Source organism: Diuraphis noxia, unplaced genomic scaffold, assembly GCF_037042655.1.
Source record: "Diuraphis noxia isolate RWA-SAM2 unplaced genomic scaffold, SU_Dnox_SAM2 contig0001, whole genome shotgun sequence".
NCBI lineage: Eukaryota > Metazoa > Arthropoda > Insecta > Hemiptera > Aphididae > Diuraphis > Diuraphis noxia.
Genome location: NW_028301711.1, coordinates 97,317,705 through 97,338,938, shown reverse-complemented (window position 1 = coordinate 97,338,938; position 21,234 = coordinate 97,317,705). Strand labels below are relative to the sequence as shown.

General features: G+C 31.0%; 3 protein-coding genes across 5 annotated transcripts; all 3 read left to right on the top strand.

Annotated features, from left to right (window-relative positions):
* Positions 1–1,345: 1,345 nt before the first annotated feature.
* Positions 1,346–7,580, top strand: LOC149062597 (immunomodulatory peroxidase-like). 2 transcript variants are annotated; one of them, XM_089215727.1, is made up of 12 exons: positions 1,346–2,177; positions 2,274–2,402; positions 3,363–3,447; positions 3,511–3,736; positions 3,802–4,040; positions 4,126–4,290; positions 4,363–4,577; positions 4,853–5,415; positions 6,541–6,694; positions 6,845–7,021; positions 7,093–7,282; positions 7,352–7,580. In XM_089215727.1, exons 3-12 carry the CDS (start codon positions 3,381–3,383, stop codon positions 7,534–7,536), a joined length of 2,181 nt encoding a protein of 726 aa, XP_089071853.1. In that variant the 5' UTR covers positions 1,346–2,177; positions 2,274–2,402; positions 3,363–3,380; the 3' UTR covers positions 7,537–7,580. The 2 variants fall into 2 exon arrangements, with proteins under 2 accessions (XP_089071853.1, XP_089071852.1); XM_089215726.1 differs by having other exon boundaries at positions 1,346–2,402.
* A 1,986-nt stretch (positions 7,581–9,566) lies between these two features.
* Positions 9,567–15,801, top strand: LOC149062596 (immunomodulatory peroxidase-like). 2 transcript variants are annotated; one of them, XM_089215725.1, is made up of 12 exons: positions 9,567–10,398; positions 10,495–10,623; positions 11,584–11,668; positions 11,732–11,957; positions 12,023–12,261; positions 12,347–12,511; positions 12,584–12,798; positions 13,074–13,636; positions 14,762–14,915; positions 15,066–15,242; positions 15,314–15,503; positions 15,573–15,801. In XM_089215725.1, the coding sequence occupies exons 3-12, from the start codon at positions 11,602–11,604 to the stop codon at positions 15,755–15,757; spliced, it is 2,181 nt and encodes a 726-aa protein (XP_089071851.1). In that variant the 5' UTR covers positions 9,567–10,398; positions 10,495–10,623; positions 11,584–11,601; the 3' UTR covers positions 15,758–15,801. The 2 variants fall into 2 exon arrangements, with proteins under 2 accessions (XP_089071851.1, XP_089071850.1); XM_089215724.1 differs by having other exon boundaries at positions 9,567–10,623.
* A 2,325-nt stretch (positions 15,802–18,126) lies between these two features.
* LOC149062595 (chorion peroxidase-like) lies at positions 18,127–20,991 on the top strand. The gene is made up of 7 exons (XM_089215367.1): positions 18,127–18,636; positions 18,733–18,861; positions 19,822–19,906; positions 19,970–20,195; positions 20,261–20,499; positions 20,585–20,749; positions 20,822–20,991. The coding sequence occupies exons 3-7, from the start codon at positions 19,840–19,842 to the stop codon at positions 20,989–20,991; spliced, it is 867 nt and encodes a 288-aa protein (XP_089071493.1). The 5' UTR covers positions 18,127–18,636; positions 18,733–18,861; positions 19,822–19,839.
* The last annotated feature ends 243 nt before the right edge of the window (positions 20,992–21,234 follow it).

The following is a 21,234-nucleotide window of genomic DNA, read 5'->3' as shown; positions in this document are numbered from 1 at the left end:
ATATCGGTTAACCTATGATTTAACGGTAAATCCCAGGTTTCACCGACTACTGTTAATTAATGTCCGAAATCCATTGATTTCGGTAAAACCTAGGAAACACAAAATTATTTGGTCCAACCACAAATAATTTGTATAGTTTTGATTTTTACAAATGTAATTTGGTAAATCTTAAGATAATCGATCATTGTTAGTAAAAGTACGGCATTTTTTATTAATAATTATTATTGTTGAAGTATATTAAGTACCTACTACATCAAAGACTACCTAGTATAATATATTATTAGATACACACATTTATAGTATTGCTATATATTATTACAACAAATTTATATTATTATTACATATTACCTACTGCTGTGTTAGTATATTAGATACGGTTATTAAAATGATCAAGTGGTTTAATTGATTGGCTGTATTCTTGTTTTTACGTGAGGTGCATCGTAGTCTGCAGACTATATTTTTTTTTATACGCGCCACTGCATCTGAAAACTCATTTTCATTCTATATAGGTTATATTGTCGTTGATTCTCGTATATATTAATTTTACATGTGTTTTGCGTGTTTCTTAAGGGATATGGATCAAGATGTAATATTTTGCAGTTTATAGAGCCTATAATACAGACTATAGACGATGTTTTATTATTGAATTCACATTCTAAAGTTCTGGTACTCGATACACTATACAGCAGAGTGAATTCTTCGGTTATGTCTTTTGTATGTCCCGTTTACTCACATTAGAGCTTTTTGAATTCTGAACTATAATCAATATTATATATATATATATATATTTATAAATTGTATTAAATAATTATTTACCAATTAAGTACTTTTTATTTTGTTTAACACGATTGTTGTTTTAAATTTCTGATAATGATCGAGTTATATATCATCAGTTGATGATCGGAAATATTAAACGAACGAGAGTAAAAATAAATAATAATTTCGATGCCGACGCATAACGGCCAACGGGCGCGTTGACGACTAATGTAATTCGCCGAAAACAAATTATTTGGTTATATTCATAAAACGAATGTGCAAATCAATTCGATTATAACTTGGGATGCGTGTTTCGACTTATTTTAATTTTTATACTGTACAAATGTGCACAGCGATTGTGTGCACTACTGCAACCACCATAATACACGGCGATACCGTCCCGTCGCGGACAACTGCCCAATTGTTTGGCCTTCGAAAAAAAAAACCCAATCCAAATATTATATTATTTTCATAATATTCTGAATTTATATTTTCATATTTTGAAAAATAATCTTAATAACACTACAGGCACTTAATTGTATTATTATGATTTCGTTTTTCAATGTTTCTTGAGTTCGGGTAGGTAGTGCAAGTGCACTTGTACACATATACATATACACGAGCCGTACAAAAGATGCCAGATCGCCGGCGACCGGTACTCGTCCGTCGCGACTTTTCTTCCCGTCCCGCCTAGGCACTTGGACTTGGGGATGGGGGGAAGGGTTGGCGGTGTCGCATCGTTGTCATTCGTGGTGGTGGTTTATAGTAGACAGGTCGCTGCGGTACCTAGGGTTGCCAACCTTTGTAATTTCAAAAACTGGACACCTACTGAAAACATAACCTTATAAATATATTTTTTTTATTGGATTTTACTATATTTCTGATAATACGATATATAAGTTAAAGTATATAAAACTTGTAAATTATTTGAATAATTAATATAATAAATAAAGTTATTGTATATTAATTAAGCGATAATCTTTGTTACGATACAGTGGTTATACACTGAACAGGAACCAGAAAATCTAAACTGTCCAGTCGAAACCTGGACGGTTGGCAACCCTATGCGTACCGTGTCAGATTCGTGAACCGAACGAACGAAATTCTTATTTAAAATATAAAATATGTGATTCATTTATATTATGTTTGTATGGGAAATGTAGAGGTAGGATCGGTTATTTGTAGTAGGGTAGGTTTCAACACAATATGCTCATTGTTCGCCGATGGCCCGGCAGCGTATTTCAGGATACTAACTGATAGTGTCCGAAACTGGTTGGCATATGTAGCGTGTCTGTACACTACAATATTTCACTGATGATTCGCAAATACGCGCCCAGGCATGGGGAACCACTCGTATGACCACAAGCATCAGATTATCGACGTCGGATCGTCGCGCCGCCCCTACCACTGGGCCATAGTCGGTAAGAAACACGGCCAGTTATTAAAACGCACTCAGAACTCTCCGTCATACCACCTCGATAACGAATCGAAAACCCGAGGTATTAAAAATATTTCAGTTATTAGCCGAGGACTTTTAGTGCCTTAACGATACAATCAATACAAATTCAATCACACGACAGCAGTCAACGGAAAGAATAGAGCAGAATAAAATTCATAATATATTAAAGAAAACAATTTTATTCACGGTAAGTACCAAACGTTAATTTATAGAATAATAAGTAATATCGGCTATCGAGAATTTTATAATATCAGGTATGGTAGGACAAACAGCTGATGAGGCCTTAAATATATCTATTAAATTTAAAATCAAATATCCCACATTAAAATAAATAATTTGTTAATAGTTTTCAGATTTATGCCAGACATAAGTCGTTTATAGTATAGTATATAAAATAATAGCGAACAATAAAGCAGTTGATAGATTTGAAATTTTTTACAAAACCCAAAAATTAAACATACCCAACATTATTAATTAAACATGTAAATTGTTATGAATATCATGTCATGTTATTACATAATTAAAACAAAACAATTTTTAATTTAATTTTTGTAAACAGCTGAAATGGTAAAAAGCTAATTGTAGGTATACGCGAAGGATATTTACGTTGTTTAACTGCAGTCTGCAACTAAAATCGATGAATAAACTATATAAAAACAGAAAATAATATTATTTTTATTAACTTTCAATTTTAATTTTTTACTATAGTATATTTATGCTAATTTATATCAGTATTTTAGTTATATTGTGTATTAAAATATTCATAGCAATCTCATTATTCAAAACATAGAATCATATTATAATAGTTAATAGTATCGATTAATCTATTAATACATTTTATCAGATGAAAATATTCACTAAATTTAATTTAATTAAATACACGAAAGTAATTAATTCTGAATACGACACATAAATAATAGTGAGTAGTGTCTATTATATTAAGATTATTTAAAAAAAAAAACTTCTAACAAATTTAACAAGCTGATATGTTAGTGATTAGTTTATGAGAAGTATATGATAATTAGTAAATGTATTTTAACGCAATCAATATTATTTATTTAACGTAATAATACAATAATTTATGTTAAATATTCAAAATTATAGTAATGATCAATAATAATAATACATATTGCTTTGATGATTACAGCTGATAATTATTAGCAGAATGAATTCCTTGACATCTATAAATCTGTTAATCTGTTTGTTGGCATTCTCATCATCATTTTGTAAAGGTATGAATAATAATTTTATTTGTTGTTTTGTACATGTACGTAATTTGAATTTGATAACCTTAGGAAACTGGTACCAAAATATCAAAATCGGTGAATTAGAAAAATATATTGATCATGCCAACAGTTTCGGAAATCATGATCTTGGTCAATATATTGGTATGGATATAGGAAGCCCGCCTCATGGACAACTGATCAATTCTCAGCTTTCCGAAAACGGATATTCAGTTTATTGGAATGCCGAAATTATTGCTAAAGCTTCGGACTACATAATTAGAAGCTACTGCCCTAAGTATAATCACACAATACATATATAAATAATAATTTTTATATGAATAAATTAAAATATCATTTCAGTTACTATGTTGGTAGTCAAGAACAATGTGCCAAAGACATATCGAAAGTGAAACTAGACAAGACTTCCTTGGGTCACAAGTGTTTGGCCATGTATTACAATGAAACTGCGTGTATACGAATGAACATGAACTACCGTAGTCCTGACGGTTCTTGTAACAATTTAAAACATTCCTCTTTAGGAAAGGCAACTACGCCTTATAAACGTTTGCTGTTTCCCGCCTATGCTAATAGCTTATATAGTAATATTCATTAATATTGTTTTACTTATTAAGATTTACATATTATGATGATTTAATTCTAAGATTTTATTAATCGTCTACACAGGTGTTTTGGATCATTATTCTATTCATTCTCCACCCAATGCAAGAAAGCTTAGTGTAGCACTGGTCAACGACGAGAACTCACCAGACGACTTAAAAACGATAACGATGGCGTACTGGACGATTTTTATAGGCCACGATCTGTCACACACAGCAATTTCTGGAATGAGTAAGATTACTATATAATCATATATATTGATTAGTTGTAATTAATGCATGCTTACGTATATTAAATGTATAGTGAAAAGGAACAAATCAGTGAACTGTTGTGATCGTAACGGACTGAATCTATCTCCTCGAGACACTAACGAATTGTGCATGCAAGTAGTGGTAGAGGATGGTGATCCATTTTATAACATGATGAATCTTACGCCAAACACTATAATTCGGTGTATGAACTACGTGCGCTCGGTGCCTGCAGTGCGGTCCGATTGTACTTTTGGTCCCAGGGAACAAGTAAGAATCGTATAAGATAATCCTATAACGATGAATGTATATTATATTATGTTTATTTCAATAACTAAAATTAGGCAAATAATAACTCGTTTGATTAATACATTACTTGTTTTTACATTTTTAATTAAAATAATAAATTTAAAAATCTACAAAAATAAATGTGCGGTAGGTATATGGAGTGGTGCACAATTTTATAACATTATTAAATATTCACAACAGACTTTCCGGATTTAAAATAAATCATACAAATTATATTTGTAACCAATTTTTCGCAGATGAATCAAGCTACTCATTATTTAGATGGGTCGATGGTATACGGTTCGTCGGCGAAACGGACGTGGTCGCTGAGGACCAAATCGGATGGGCAATTGTTGACGAACATGGGGTGCTATAACAAAAACCAATGTGACACGTTACAGCCGCAGTATTTGCCACTGGAGGTCGTCGATTCGAACGCGTGCCAGTTTGGCAGTGGCACGTGCTATAAGACTGGCGATACTCGGGCAAACGAGCTGCCCCAAATGGCGGTGATGTACACTTTGTGGATGAGGGAACATAACCGGATGGCCAAACTTCTGTCCCATGTCAACCCGCATTGGGACGACGAACGTATTTTTCAAGAGGCTAGGAAAATTGTGATAGCGTCCATACAGCACATCACGTACGCCGAATGGTTGCCAGCGCTGCTAGGTCAAAACTTTATCAGGCGATCCGGACTTGAACTGTCAACGAATGGGTACAGTAAAGCGTACAACGAGAGCACTGACCCAAGCGTTAGCAACAGCTTCGCGACCGCTATATTACCGTTCGCTAATTCCATGATTAGCGAATCCATTAGGTTTGTGTAAACAGTATTTTATAATATTATTATCAATGTTTTCGTGGTCATGATTTAAAAAATAAATATGAACAAATTTAGTTAATGCTGGATTGGACAAATGTGCCATACTGAGTTTTTTTGCACTTTATCGGCTCACTTATAAAGCCATTATAAAGAACCATATAATTTGTTCATTTTTGAAAGGCAGGGGATTAACGAGTTAATATGTTCAAAGTTTAGTCATTTTAACTTAAATTTGTAGTTCATTGTTAACAAAAAATCGACTTATACTATTTGGAATATTCCCATTTTGTTGATAAATTAATTTTTAAAATGTATAGTATCCAAAGATTGTATTTATGCTGTCGTGAATTGTGATCATTTCAATTTGTATACCTATTTTAATCGTATAAAAAAAAGAATTATACATTCAAACCTACCTATAGCTTTTGTATTATACGTTGTTACATATATAATTCATATACGGTTAACGCTGTTATTAAAAATTGGTAGCAAACTAGAAATTTTGAATACCCTAGTCATTAAATACAAATCTAATATAATATATAAAATGTTATAGATTCTGAACTATAATTTTTTTTTTTTACCAATGCATATTCGTAGTGTTAGTTTCGCGTAAATATTTATTAATCTACATAATGAATTCATATGAACTCCATACAGTGTAATCATATTTCAATGCGTGTTTTTAAAATAATTTTATAACAATAGATTATTATCTTGAAAACTAGGCCGTTATACAATATATTAACTTATCGTTGTAATGTATGCAGAGGTACGATTTGCAAATGCTTGAAAATTTATCAGTTCGTTCTTTCTAAATATTATAAAATGACTCAAGATGCCATATAGGTGAATTAGATATATTTGAGATAGGTAAACTCAAACCATTTCTCTTACCATTTAAGAAGTTGTTTAAATATATTCCCAATCATAGGTACTTCATAAACAATATTGATTTAAATTTTATTGGCAAATGCCTATGACACTAAGATTGCACAAACCTGAAATTTGATTATAAATAATATAACAATATACTGAGATTTCGATTGATGTGTATTTGACATTTGTGCGAAAAAATAATCATCAAATTTATTAATTTTGATTGATATTGTTGTTTAGTTTGTATACGGAAGATCGAGAGTTCAACGGAAGTATTTCGCTAAAGGAACATTACAACCGACCGACTGATTTAGTATTGAATTATATAGATCAACTTGTCAGAGGGCTATCTACACAGAAGACACAAAAAGTCGATATGCTATTTACAAAAACGGTCGGTATTTAAAATACGATCAAAATAATGTAATTTCGTTTTTGTTTTTGTTTTTACACACAAATGATGGAGATGTACATATTATAATAGATTGTATTCAAAATATTTACCTACCTTATGTATAATATTATGTTTAAATATTTTTTTTAGCTTACGAATTACTTATACACTGTTCATCCAGAAAATTTGTTTGGGATGGATATTGTCAGCTTAGATTTGCAACGAAACCGCGATCACGGTATTCCAAGTTATACGAACTATAGAGAATATTGTGGACTAAAAGCAATAAGAGATGCACAAGATTTAGCCAAGATCATGGTGGACGGTGTAAGTTCAACCGTATTTGAAATATGTAATCGTCATATACCTCTTACTTTATTCCTGTATATTATGTATAGGCATCTGAAAAGTTATTGAAACAATACAAACATTGGACAAAAATAGAGCTATTGGTCGGTGCATTATTCGAGAAACACGAAGACGACGCAATGGTTGGTCCAACGATGAGGTGTATCATCAGAGAACAGTTCGTACGGACTAGAACTGCAGATAGACATTTTTACGATTTACCAAAAGTATTCAACGAATGTTAGTACACATTTGAAACATTTTGAATGAATGATTTTTATCTAAACAATTTTTTTTTTTTAATTCAAGATCAACTGACAGAAATCAGAAAAGTGACGCTTGCCAGAGTCTTTTGCGATAACAGCAATAATGTCACAACAATGCAGAAACAGGTATTTTTAGTACCCACAATGGATGATTTTATACATTGTGATTCCCAATTAATTCCGAAGATCAACATCAATCACTGGTCAGAAACAGTCGATACATTTTGAAAATTATATCAAACAAAATATTTATTTTAAGTGTTTAATGTCAATAAAACAACAGTAATAGTTAATAATAATTAAAAGTTTCTTTAATTTAATAATCAATCAGCATAATTTCAAAATTAGTTGAACCTTTTTGCATTTTACCTATACAGATCTATAGGTACAATGTTTACAAATCAATTTTTTAGACACTGAGCGATAATAATTTAATTTACACAATATATTAATTATATTAGGTATATAATTTAATTTACAATTTAAAAACAATATATATATATATAATATGTACCGCCTGATTTGCAGAAATAGTTAATAATTATTATTTACAAAACTCTCATTAATTAGGATTTTTTTTTTTTTACTTCTCTCGTTACTTTGAACTACTCATTAATTCGAACTCTCGGTACGGTAATATGAAGTTTTTCAACAGTCCCGTCAACTTCGAATCATCAATAGTCGATTGTATGATAATGTGTAGTTACCAATTTATTGAAATTTTATATTTATTGTCGCCTGTGGTGTAGTTATAACTGCTACCTAAATTTCATATTTATTGATTTCATTTATGAATTCATTAAACAGAAGATAATGATTTTTGTTTAAATAGATTTTGATGTGATTTCAACACATATACCACAAGTTACAAATTATTAACTAAATATATATGTGTTACCTACGTTAAACGTACGAATATCGGTTAACCTATGATTTAACGGTAAATCCCAGGTTTCACCGACTACTGTTAATTAATGTCCGAAATCCATTGATTTCGGTAAAACCTAGGAAACACAAAATTATTTGGTCCAACCACAAATAATTTGTATAGTTTTGATTTTTACAAATGTAATTTGGTAAATCTTAAGATAATCGATCATTGTTAGTAAAAGTACGGCATTTTTTATTAATAATTATTATTGTTGAAGTATATTAAGTACCTACTACATCAAAGACTACCTAGTATAATATATTATTAGATACACACATTTATAGTATTGCTATATATTATTACAACAAATTTATATTATTATTACATATTACCTACTGCTGTGTTAGTATATTAGATACGGTTATTAAAATGATCAAGTGGTTTAATTGATTGGCTGTATTCTTGTTTTTACGTGAGGTGCATCGTAGTCTGCAGACTATATTTTTTTTTATACGCGCCACTGCATCTGAAAACTCATTTTCATTCTATATAGGTTATATTGTCGTTGATTCTCGTATATATTAATTTTACATGTGTTTTGCGTGTTTCTTAAGGGATATGGATCAAGATGTAATATTTTGCAGTTTATAGAGCCTATAATACAGACTATAGACGATGTTTTATTATTGAATTCACATTCTAAAGTTCTGGTACTCGATACACTATACAGCAGAGTGAATTCTTCGGTTATGTCTTTTGTATGTCCCGTTTACTCACATTAGAGCTTTTTGAATTCTGAACTATAATCAATATTATATATATATATATATTTATAAATTGTATTAAATAATTATTTACCAATTAAGTACTTTTTATTTTGTTTAACACGATTGTTGTTTTAAATTTCTGATAATGATCGAGTTATATATCATCAGTTGATGATCGGAAATATTAAACGAACGAGAGTAAAAATAAATAATAATTTCGATGCCGACGCATAACGGCCAACGGGCGCGTTGACGACTAATGTAATTCGCCGAAAACAAATTATTTGGTTATATTCATAAAACGAATGTGCAAATCAATTCGATTATAACTTGGGATGCGTGTTTCGACTTATTTTAATTTTTATACTGTACAAATGTGCACAGCGATTGTGTGCACTACTGCAACCACCATAATACACGGCGATACCGTCCCGTCGCGGACAACTGCCCAATTGTTTGGCCTTCGAAAAAAAAAACCCAATCCAAATATTATATTATTTTCATAATATTCTGAATTTATATTTTCATATTTTGAAAAATAATCTTAATAACACTACAGGCACTTAATTGTATTATTATGATTTCGTTTTTCAATGTTTCTTGAGTTCGGGTAGGTAGTGCAAGTGCACTTGTACACATATACATATACACGAGCCGTACAAAAGATGCCAGATCGCCGGCGACCGGTACTCGTCCGTCGCGACTTTTCTTCCCGTCCCGCCTAGGCACTTGGACTTGGGGATGGGGGGAAGGGTTGGCGGTGTCGCATCGTTGTCATTCGTGGTGGTGGTTTATAGTAGACAGGTCGCTGCGGTACCTAGGGTTGCCAACCTTTGTAATTTCAAAAACTGGACACCTACTGAAAACATAACCTTATAAATATATTTTTTTTATTGGATTTTACTATATTTCTGATAATACGATATATAAGTTAAAGTATATAAAACTTGTAAATTATTTGAATAATTAATATAATAAATAAAGTTATTGTATATTAATTAAGCGATAATCTTTGTTACGATACAGTGGTTATACACTGAACAGGAACCAGAAAATCTAAACTGTCCAGTCGAAACCTGGACGGTTGGCAACCCTATGCGTACCGTGTCAGATTCGTGAACCGAACGAACGAAATTCTTATTTAAAATATAAAATATGTGATTCATTTATATTATGTTTGTATGGGAAATGTAGAGGTAGGATCGGTTATTTGTAGTAGGGTAGGTTTCAACACAATATGCTCATTGTTCGCCGATGGCCCGGCAGCGTATTTCAGGATACTAACTGATAGTGTCCGAAACTGGTTGGCATATGTAGCGTGTCTGTACACTACAATATTTCACTGATGATTCGCAAATACGCGCCCAGGCATGGGGAACCACTCGTATGACCACAAGCATCAGATTATCGACGTCGGATCGTCGCGCCGCCCCTACCACTGGGCCATAGTCGGTAAGAAACACGGCCAGTTATTAAAACGCACTCAGAACTCTCCGTCATACCACCTCGATAACGAATCGAAAACCCGAGGTATTAAAAATATTTCAGTTATTAGCCGAGGACTTTTAGTGCCTTAACGATACAATCAATACAAATTCAATCACACGACAGCAGTCAACGGAAAGAATAGAGCAGAATAAAATTCATAATATATTAAAGAAAACAATTTTATTCACGGTAAGTACCAAACGTTAATTTATAGAATAATAAGTAATATCGGCTATCGAGAATTTTATAATATCAGGTATGGTAGGACAAACAGCTGATGAGGCCTTAAATATATCTATTAAATTTAAAATCAAATATCCCACATTAAAATAAATAATTTGTTAATAGTTTTCAGATTTATGCCAGACATAAGTCGTTTATAGTATAGTATATAAAATAATAGCGAACAATAAAGCAGTTGATAGATTTGAAATTTTTTACAAAACCCAAAAATTAAACATACCCAACATTATTAATTAAACATGTAAATTGTTATGAATATCATGTCATGTTATTACATAATTAAAACAAAACAATTTTTAATTTAATTTTTGTAAACAGCTGAAATGGTAAAAAGCTAATTGTAGGTATACGCGAAGGATATTTACGTTGTTTAACTGCAGTCTGCAACTAAAATCGATGAATAAAGTATATAAAAACAGAAAATAATATTATTTTTATTAACTTTCAATTTTAATTTTTTACTATAGTATATTTATGCTAATTTATATCAGTATTTTAGTTATATTGTGTATTAAAATATTCATAGCAATCTCATTATTCAAAACATAGAATCATATTATAATAGTTAATAGTATCGATTAATCTATTAATACATTTTATCAGATGAAAATATTCACTAAATTTAATTTAATTAAATACACGAAAGTAATTAATTCTGAATACGACACATAAATAATAGTGAGTAGTGTCTATTATATTAAGATTATTTAAAAAAAAAAACTTCTAACAAATTTAACAAGCTGATATGTTAGTGATTAGTTTATGAGAAGTATATGATAATTAGTAAATGTATTTTAACGCAATCAATATTATTTATTTAACGTAATAATACAATAATTTATGTTAAATATTCAAAATTATAGTAATGATCAATAATAATAATACATATTGCTTTGATGATTACAGCTGATAATTATTAGCAGAATGAATTCCTTGACATCTATAAATCTGTTAATCTGTTTGTTGGCATTCTCATCATCATTTTGTAAAGGTATGAATAATAATTTTATTTGTTGTTTTGTACATGTACGTAATTTGAATTTGATAACCTTAGGAAACTGGTACCAAAATATCAAAATCGGTGAATTAGAAAAATATATTGATCATGCCAACAGTTTCGGAAATCATGATCTTGGTCAATATATTGGTATGGATATAGGAAGCCCGCCTCATGGACAACTGATCAATTCTCAGCTTTCCGAAAACGGATATTCAGTTTATTGGAATGCCGAAATTATTGCTAAAGCTTCGGACTACATAATTAGAAGCTACTGCCCTAAGTATAATCACACAATACATATATAAATAATAATTTTTATATGAATAAATTAAAATATCATTTCAGTTACTATGTTGGTAGTCAAGAACAATGTGCCAAAGACATATCGAAAGTGAAACTAGACAAGACTTCCTTGGGTCACAAGTGTTTGGCCATGTATTACAATGAAACTGCGTGTATACGAATGAACATGAACTACCGTAGTCCTGACGGTTCTTGTAACAATTTAAAACATTCCTCTTTAGGAAAGGCAACTACGCCTTATAAACGTTTGCTGTTTCCCGCCTATGCTAATAGCTTATATAGTAATATTCATTAATATTGTTTTACTTATTAAGATTTACATATTATGATGATTTAATTCTAAGATTTTATTAATCGTCTACACAGGTGTTTTGGATCATTATTCTATTCATTCTCCACCCAATGCAAGAAAGCTTAGTGTAGCACTGGTCAACGACGAGAACTCACCAGACGACTTAAAAACGATAACGATGGCGTACTGGACGATTTTTATAGGCCACGATCTGTCACACACAGCAATTTCTGGAATGAGTAAGATTACTATATAACCATATATATTGATTAGTTGTAATTAATGCATGCTTACGTATATTAAATGTATAGTGAAAAGGAACAAATCAGTGAACTGTTGTGATCGTAACGGACTGAATCTATCTCCTCGAGACACTAACGAATTGTGCATGCAAGTAGTGGTAGAGGATGGTGATCCATTTTATAACATGATGAATCTTACGCCAAACACTATAATTCGGTGTATGAACTACGTGCGCTCGGTGCCTGCAGTGCGGTCCGATTGTACTTTTGGTCCCAGGGAACAAGTAAGAATCGTATAAGATAATCCTATAACGATGAATGTATATTATATTATGTTTATTTCAATAACTAAAATTAGGCAAATAATAACTCGTTTGATTAATACATTACTTGTTTTTACATTTTTAATTAAAATAATAAATTTAAAAATCTACAAAAATAAATGTGCGGTAGGTATATGGAGTGGTGCACAATTTTATAACATTATTAAATATTCACAACAGACTTTCCGGATTTAAAATAAATCATACAAATTATATTTGTAACCAATTTTTCGCAGATGAATCAAGCTACTCATTATTTAGATGGGTCGATGGTATACGGTTCGTCGGCGAAACGGACGTGGTCGCTGAGGACCAAATCGGATGGGCAATTGTTGACGAACATGGGGTGCTATAACAAAAACCAATGTGACACGTTACAGCCGCAGTATTTGCCACTGGAGGTCGTCGATTCGAACGCGTGCCAGTTTGGCAGTGGCACGTGCTATAAGACTGGCGATACTCGGGCAAACGAGCTGCCCCAAATGGCGGTGATGTACACTTTGTGGATGAGGGAACATAACCGGATGGCCAAACTTCTGTCCCATGTCAACCCGCATTGGGACGACGAACGTATTTTTCAAGAGGCTAGGAAAATTGTGATAGCGTCCATACAGCACATCACGTACGCCGAATGGTTGCCAGCGCTGCTAGGTCAAAACTTTATCAGGCGATCCGGACTTGAACTGTCAACGAATGGGTACAGTAAAGCGTACAACGAGAGCACTGACCCAAGCGTTAGCAACAGCTTCGCGACCGCTATATTACCGTTCGCTAATTCCATGATTAGCGAATCCATTAGGTTTGTGTAAACAGTATTTTATAATATTATTATCAATGTTTTCGTGGTCATGATTTAAAAAATAAATATGAACAAATTTAGTTAATGCTGGATTGGACAAATGTGCCATACTGAGTTTTTTTGCACTTTATCGGCTCACTTATAAAGCCATTATAAAGAACCATATAATTTGTTCATTTTTGAAAGGCAGGGGATTAACGAGTTAATATGTTCAAAGTTTAGTCATTTTAACTTAAATTTGTAGTTCATTGTTAACAAAAAATCGACTTATACTATTTGGAATATTCCCATTTTGTTGATAAATTAATTTTTAAAATGTATAGTATCCAAAGATTGTATTTATGCTGTCGTGAATTGTGATCATTTCAATTTGTATACCTATTTTAATCGTATAAAAAAAAGAATTATACATTCAAACCTACCTATAGCTTTTGTATTATACGTTGTTACATATATAATTCATATACGGTTAACGCTGTTATTAAAAATTGGTAGCAAACTAGAAATTTTGAATACCCTAGTCATTAAATACAAATCTAATATAATATATAAAATGTTATAGATTCTGAACTATAATTTTTTTTTTTTACCAATGCATATTCGTAGTGTTAGTTTCGCGTAAATATTTATTAATCTACATAATGAATTCATATGAACTCCATACAGTGTAATCATATTTCAATGCGTGTTTTTAAAATAATTTTATAACAATAGATTATTATCTTGAAAACTAGGCCGTTATACAATATATTAACTTATCGTTGTAATGTATGCAGAGGTACGATTTGCAAATGCTTGAAAATTTATCAGTTCGTTCTTTCTAAATATTATAAAATGACTCAAGATGCCATATAGGTGAATTAGATATATTTGAGATAGGTAAACTCAAACCATTTCTCTTACCATTTAAGAAGTTGTTTAAATATATTCCCAATCATAGGTACTTCATAAACAATATTGATTTAAATTTTATTGGCAAATGCCTATGACACTAAGATTGCACAAACCTGAAATTTGATTATAAATAATATAACAATATACTGAGATTTCGATTGATGTGTATTTGACATTTGTGCGAAAAAATAATCATCAAATTTATTAATTTTGATTGATATTGTTGTTTAGTTTGTATACGGAAGATCGAGAGTTCAACGGAAGTATTTCGCTAAAGGAACATTACAACCGACCGACTGATTTAGTATTGAATTATATAGATCAACTTGTCAGAGGGCTATCTACACAGAAGACACAAAAAGTCGATATGCTATTTACAAAAACGGTCGGTATTTAAAATACGATCAAAATAATGTAATTTCGTTTTTGTTTTTGTTTTTACACACAAATGATGGAGATGTACATATTATAATAGATTGTATTCAAAATATTTACCTACCTTATGTATAATATTATGTTTAAATATTTTTTTTAGCTTACGAATTACTTATACACTGTTCATCCAGAAAATTTGTTTGGGATGGATATTGTCAGCTTAGATTTGCAACGAAACCGCGATCACGGTATTCCAAGTTATACGAACTATAGAGAATATTGTGGACTAAAAGCAATAAGAGATGCACAAGATTTAGCCAAGATCATGGTGGACGGTGTAAGTTCAACCGTATTTGAAATATGTAATCGTCATATACCTCTTACTTTATTCCTGTATATTATGTATAGGCATCTGAAAAGTTATTGAAACAATACAAACATTGGACAAAAATAGAGCTATTGGTCGGTGCATTATTCGAGAAACACGAAGACGACGCAATGGTTGGTCCAACGATGAGGTGTATCATCAGAGAACAGTTCGTACGGACTAGAACTGCAGATAGACATTTTTACGATTTACCAAAAGTATTCAACGAATGTTAGTACACATTTGAAACATTTTGAATGAATGATTTTTATCTAAACAATTTTTTTTTTTTAATTCAAGATCAACTGACAGAAATCAGAAAAGTGACGCTTGCCAGAGTCTTTTGCGATAACAGCAATAATGTCACAACAATGCAGAAACAGGTATTTTTAGTACCCACAATGGATGATTTTATACATTGTGATTCCCAATTAATTCCGAAGATCAACATCAATCACTGGTCAGAAACAGTCGATACATTTTGAAAATTATATCAAACAAAATATTTATTTTAAGTGTTTAATGTCAATAAAACAACAGTAATAGTTTATAATAATTAAAAGTTTCTTTAATTTAATAATCAATCAGCATAATTTCAAAATTAGTTGAACCTTTTTGCATTTTACCTATACAGATCTATAGGTACAATGTTTACAAATCAATTTTTTAGACACTGAGCGATAATAATTTAATTTACACAATATATTAATTATATTAGGTATATAATTTAATTTACAATTTAAAAACAATATATATATATATAATATGTACCGCCTGATTTGCAGAAATAGTTAATAATTATTATTTACAAAACTCTCATTAATTAGGATTTTTTTTTTTTTACTTCTCTCGTTACTTTGAACTACTCATTAATTCGAACTCTCGGTACGGTAATATGAAGTTTTTCAACAGTCCCGTCAACTTCGAATCATCAATAGTCGATTGTATGATAATGTGTAGTTACCAATTTATTGAAATTTTATATTTATTGTCGCCTGTGGTGTAGTTATAACTGCTACCTAAATTTCATATTTATTGATTTCATTTATGAATTCATTAAACAGAAGATAATGATTTTTGTTTAAATAGATTTTGATGTGATTTCAACACATATACCACAAGTTACAAATTATTAACTAAATATATATGTGTTACCTACGTTAAACGTACGAATATCGGTTAACCTATGATTTAACGGTAAATCCCAGGTTTCACCGACTACTGTTAATTAATGTCCGAAATCCATTGATTTCGGTAAAACCTAGGAAACACAAAATTATTTGGTCCAACCACAAATAATTTGTATAGTTTTGATTTTTACAAATGTAATTTGGTAAATCTTAAGATAATCGATCATTGTTAGTAAAAGTACGGCATTTTTTATTAATAATTATTATTGTTGAAGTATATTAAGTACCTACTACATCAAAGACTACCTAGTATAATATATTATTAGATACACACATTTATAGTATTGCTATATATTATTACAACAAATTTATATTATTATTACATATTACCTACTGCTGTGTTAGTATATTAGATACGGTTATTAAAATGATCAAGTGGTTTAATTGATTGGCTGTATTCTTGTTTTTACGTGAGGTGCATCGTAGTCTGCAGACTATATTTTTTTTTATACGCGCCACTGCATCTGAAAACTCATTTTCATTCTATATAGGTTATATTGTCGTTGATTCTCGTATATATTAATTTTACATGTGTTTTGCGTGTTTCTTAAGGGATATGGATCAAGATGTAATATTTTGCAGTTTATAGAGCCTATAATACAGACTATAGACGATGTTTTATTATTGAATTCACATTCTAAAGTTCTGGTACTCGATACACTATACAGCAGAGTGAATTCTTCGGTTATGTCTTTTGTATGTCCCGTTTACTCACATTAGAGCTTTTTGAATTCTGAACTATAATCAATATTATATATATATATATATTTATAAATTGTATTAAATAATTGTTTACAAATTTCGATTATTTACCAATTAAGTACTTTTTATTTTGTTTAACACGATTGTTGTTTTAAATTTCTGATAATGATCGAGTTATATATCATCAGTTGATGATCGGAAATATTAAACGAACGAGAGTAAAAATAAATAATAATTTCGATGCCGACGCATAACGGCCAACGGGCGCGTTGACGACTAATGTAATTCGCCGAAAACAAATTATTTGGTTATATTCATAAAACGAATGTGCAAATCAATTCGATTATAACTTGGGATGCGTGTTTCGACTTATTTTAATTTTTATACTGTACAAATGTGCACAGCGATTGTGTGCACTACTGCAACCACCATAATACACGGCGATACCGTCCCGTCGCGGACAACTGCCCAATTGTTTGGCCTTCGAAAAAAAAAACCCAATCCAAATATTATATTATTTTCATAATATTCTGAATTTATATTTTCATATTTTGAAAAATAATCTTAATAACACTACAGGCACTTAATTGTATTATTATGATTTCGTTTTTCAATGTTTCTTGAGTTCGGGTAGGTAGTGCAAGTGCACTTGTACACATATACATATACACGAGCCGTACAAAAGATGCCAGATCGCCGGCGACCGGTACTCGTCCGTCGCGACTTTTCTTCCCGTCCCGCCTAGGCACTTGGTCTTGGGGATGGGGGGAAGGGTTGGCGGTGTCGCATCGTTGTCATTCGTGGTGGTGGTTTATAGTAGACAGGTCGCTGCGGTACCTAGGGTTGCCAACCTTTGTAATTTCAAAAACTGGACACCTACTGAAAACATAACCTTATAAATATATTTTTTTTATTGGATTTTACTATATTTCTGATAATACGATATATAAGTTAAAGTATATAAAACTTGTAAATTATTTGAATAATTAATATAATAAATAAAGTTATTGTATATTAATTAAGCGATAATCTTTGTTACGATACAGTGGTTATACACTGAACAGGAACCAGAAAATCTAAACTGTCCAGTCGAAACCTGGACGGTTGGCAACCCTATGCGTACCGTGTCAGATTCGTGAACCGAACGAACGAAATTCTTATTTAAAATATAAAATATGTGATTCATTTATATTATGTTTGTATGGGAAATGTAGAGGTAGGATCGGTTATTTGTAGTAGGGTAGGTTTCAACACAATATGCTCATTGTTCGCCGATGGCCCGGCAGCGTATTTCAGGATACTAACTGATAGTGTCCGAAACTGGTTGGCATATGTAGCGTGTCTGTACACTACAATATTTCACTGATGATTCGCAAATACGCGCCCAGGCATGGGGAACCACTCGTATGACCACAAGCATCAGATTATCGACGTCGGATCGTCGCGCCGCCCCTACCACTGGGCCATAGTCGGTAAGAAACACGGCCAGTTATTAAAACGCACTCAGAACTCTCCGTCATACCACCTCGATAACGAATCGAAAACCCGAGGTATTAAAAATATTTCAGTTATTAGCCGAGGACTTTTAGTGCCTTAACGATACAATCAATACAAATTCAATCACACGACAGCAGTCAACGGAAAGAATAGAGCAGAATAAAATTCATAATATATTAAAGAAAACAATTTTATTCACGGTAAGTACCAAACGTTAATTTATAGAATAATAAGTAATATCGGCTATCGAGAATTTTATAATATCAGGTATGGTAGGACAAACAGCTGATGAGGCCTTAAATATATCTATTAAATTTAAAATCAAATATCCCACATTAAAATAAATAATTTGTTAATAGTTTTCAGATTTATGCCAGACATAAGTCGTTTATAGTATAGTATATAAAATAATAGCGAACAATAAAGCAGTTGATAGATTTGAAATTTTTTACAAAACCCAAAAATTAAACATACCCAACATTATTAATTAAACATGTAAATTGTTATGAATATCATGTCATGTTATTACATAATTAAAACAAAACAATTTTTAATTTAATTTTTGTAAACAGCTGAAATGGTAAAAAGCTAATTGTAGGTATACGCGAAGGATATTTACGTTGTTTAACTGCAGTCTGCAACTAAAATCGATGAATAAACTATATAAAAACAGAAAATAATATTATTTTTATTAACTTTCAATTTTAATTTTTTACTATAGTATATTTATGCTAATTTATATCAGTATTTTAGTTATATTGTGTATTAAAATATTCATAGCAATCTCATTATTCAAAACATAGAATCATATTATAATAGTTAATAGTATCGATTAATCTATTAATACATTTTATCAGATGAAAATATTCACTAAATTTAATTTAATTAAATACACGAAAGTAATTAATTCTGAATACGACACATAAATAATAGTGAGTAGTGTCTATTATATTAAGATTATTTAAAAAAAAAAACTTCTAACAAATTTAACAAGCTGATATGTTAGTGATTAGTTTATGAGAAGTATATGATAATTAGTAAATGTATTTTAACGCAATCAATATTATTTATTTAACGTAATAATACAATAATTTATGTTAAATATTCAAAATTATAGTAATGATCAATAATAATAATACATATTGCTTTGATGATTACAGCTGATAATTATTAGCAGAATGAATTCCTTGACATCTATAAATCTGTTAATCTGTTTGTTGGCATTCTCATCATCATTTTGTAAAGGTATGAATAATAATTTTATTTGTTGTTTTGTACATGTACGTAATTTGAATTTGATAACCTTAGGAAACTGGTACCAAAATATCAAAATCGGTGAATTAGAAAAATATATTGATCATGCCAACAGTTTCGGAAATCATGATCTTGGTCAATATATTGGTATGGATATAGGAAGCCCGCCTCATGGACAACTGATCAATTCTCAGCTTTCCGAAAACGGATATTCAGTTTATTGGAATGCCGAAATTATTGCTAAAGCTTCGGACTACATAATTAGAAGCTACTGCCCTAAGTATAATCACACAATACATATATAAATAATAATTTTTATATGAATAAATTAAAATATCATTTCAGTTACTATGTTGGTAGTCAAGAACAATGTGCCAAAGACATATCGAAAGTGAAACTAGACAAGACTTCCTTGGGTCACAAGTGTTTGGCCATGTATTACAATGAAACTGCGTGTATACGAATGAACATGAACTACCGTAGTCCTGACGGTTCTTGTAACAATTTAAAACATTCCTCTTTAGGAAAGGCAACTACGCCTTATAAACGTTTGCTGTTTCCCGCCTATGCTAATAGCTTATATAGTAATATTCATTAATATTGTTTTACTTATTAAGATTTACATATTATGATGATTTAATTCTAAGATTTTATTAATCGTCTACACAGGTGTTTTGGATCATTATTCTATTCATTCTCCACCCAATGCAAGAAAGCTTAGTGTAGCACTGGTCAACGACGAGAACTCACCAGACGACTTAAAAACGATAACGATGGCGTACTGGACGATTTTTATAGGCCACGATCTGTCACACACAGCAATTTCTGGAATGAGTAAGATTACTATATAACCATATATATTGATTAGTTGTAATTAATGCATGCTTACGTATATTAAATGTATAGTGAAAAGGAACAAATCAGTGAACTGTTGTGATCGTAACGGACTGAATCTATCTCCTCGAGACACTAACGAATTGTGCATGCAAGTAGTGGTAGAGGATGGTGATCCATTTTATAACATGATGAATCTTACGCCAAACACTATAATTCGGTGTATGAACTACGTGCGCTAGGTGCCTGCAGTGCGGTCCGATTGTACTTTTGGTCCCAGGGAACAAGTAAGAATCGTATAAGATAATCCTATAACGATGAATGTATATTATATTATGTTTATTTCAATAACTAAAATTAGGCAAATAATAACTCGTTTGATTAATACATTACTTGTTTTTACATTTTTAATTAAAATAATAAATTTAAAAATCTACAAAAATAAATGTGCGGTAGGTATATGGAGTGGTGCACAATTTTATAAC

Coding starts and splice junctions, on each gene's coding strand:
- LOC149062597 (XM_089215727.1), top strand. CDS start 3,381: ATGAATTCCTTGACATCTATAAATCTGTTAATCTGTTTGTTGGCATTC. Junction 3,448..3,510: donor CTCATCATCATTTTGTAAAG/GTATGAATAATA, acceptor TGATAACCTTAG/GAAACTGGTACCAAAATATC. Junction 5,416..6,540: donor ATGATTAGCGAATCCATTAG/GTTTGTGTAAAC, acceptor ATTGTTGTTTAG/TTTGTATACGGAAGATCGAG.
- LOC149062596 (XM_089215725.1), top strand. CDS start 11,602: ATGAATTCCTTGACATCTATAAATCTGTTAATCTGTTTGTTGGCATTC. Junction 12,262..12,346: donor CTATGCTAATAGCTTATATA/GTAATATTCATT, acceptor TCGTCTACACAG/GTGTTTTGGATCATTATTCT. Junction 12,512..12,583: donor CACAGCAATTTCTGGAATGA/GTAAGATTACTA, acceptor TTAAATGTATAG/TGAAAAGGAACAAATCAGTG.
- LOC149062595 (XM_089215367.1), top strand. CDS start 19,840: ATGAATTCCTTGACATCTATAAATCTGTTAATCTGTTTGTTGGCATTC. Junction 19,907..19,969: donor CTCATCATCATTTTGTAAAG/GTATGAATAATA, acceptor TGATAACCTTAG/GAAACTGGTACCAAAATATC. Junction 20,500..20,584: donor CTATGCTAATAGCTTATATA/GTAATATTCATT, acceptor TCGTCTACACAG/GTGTTTTGGATCATTATTCT.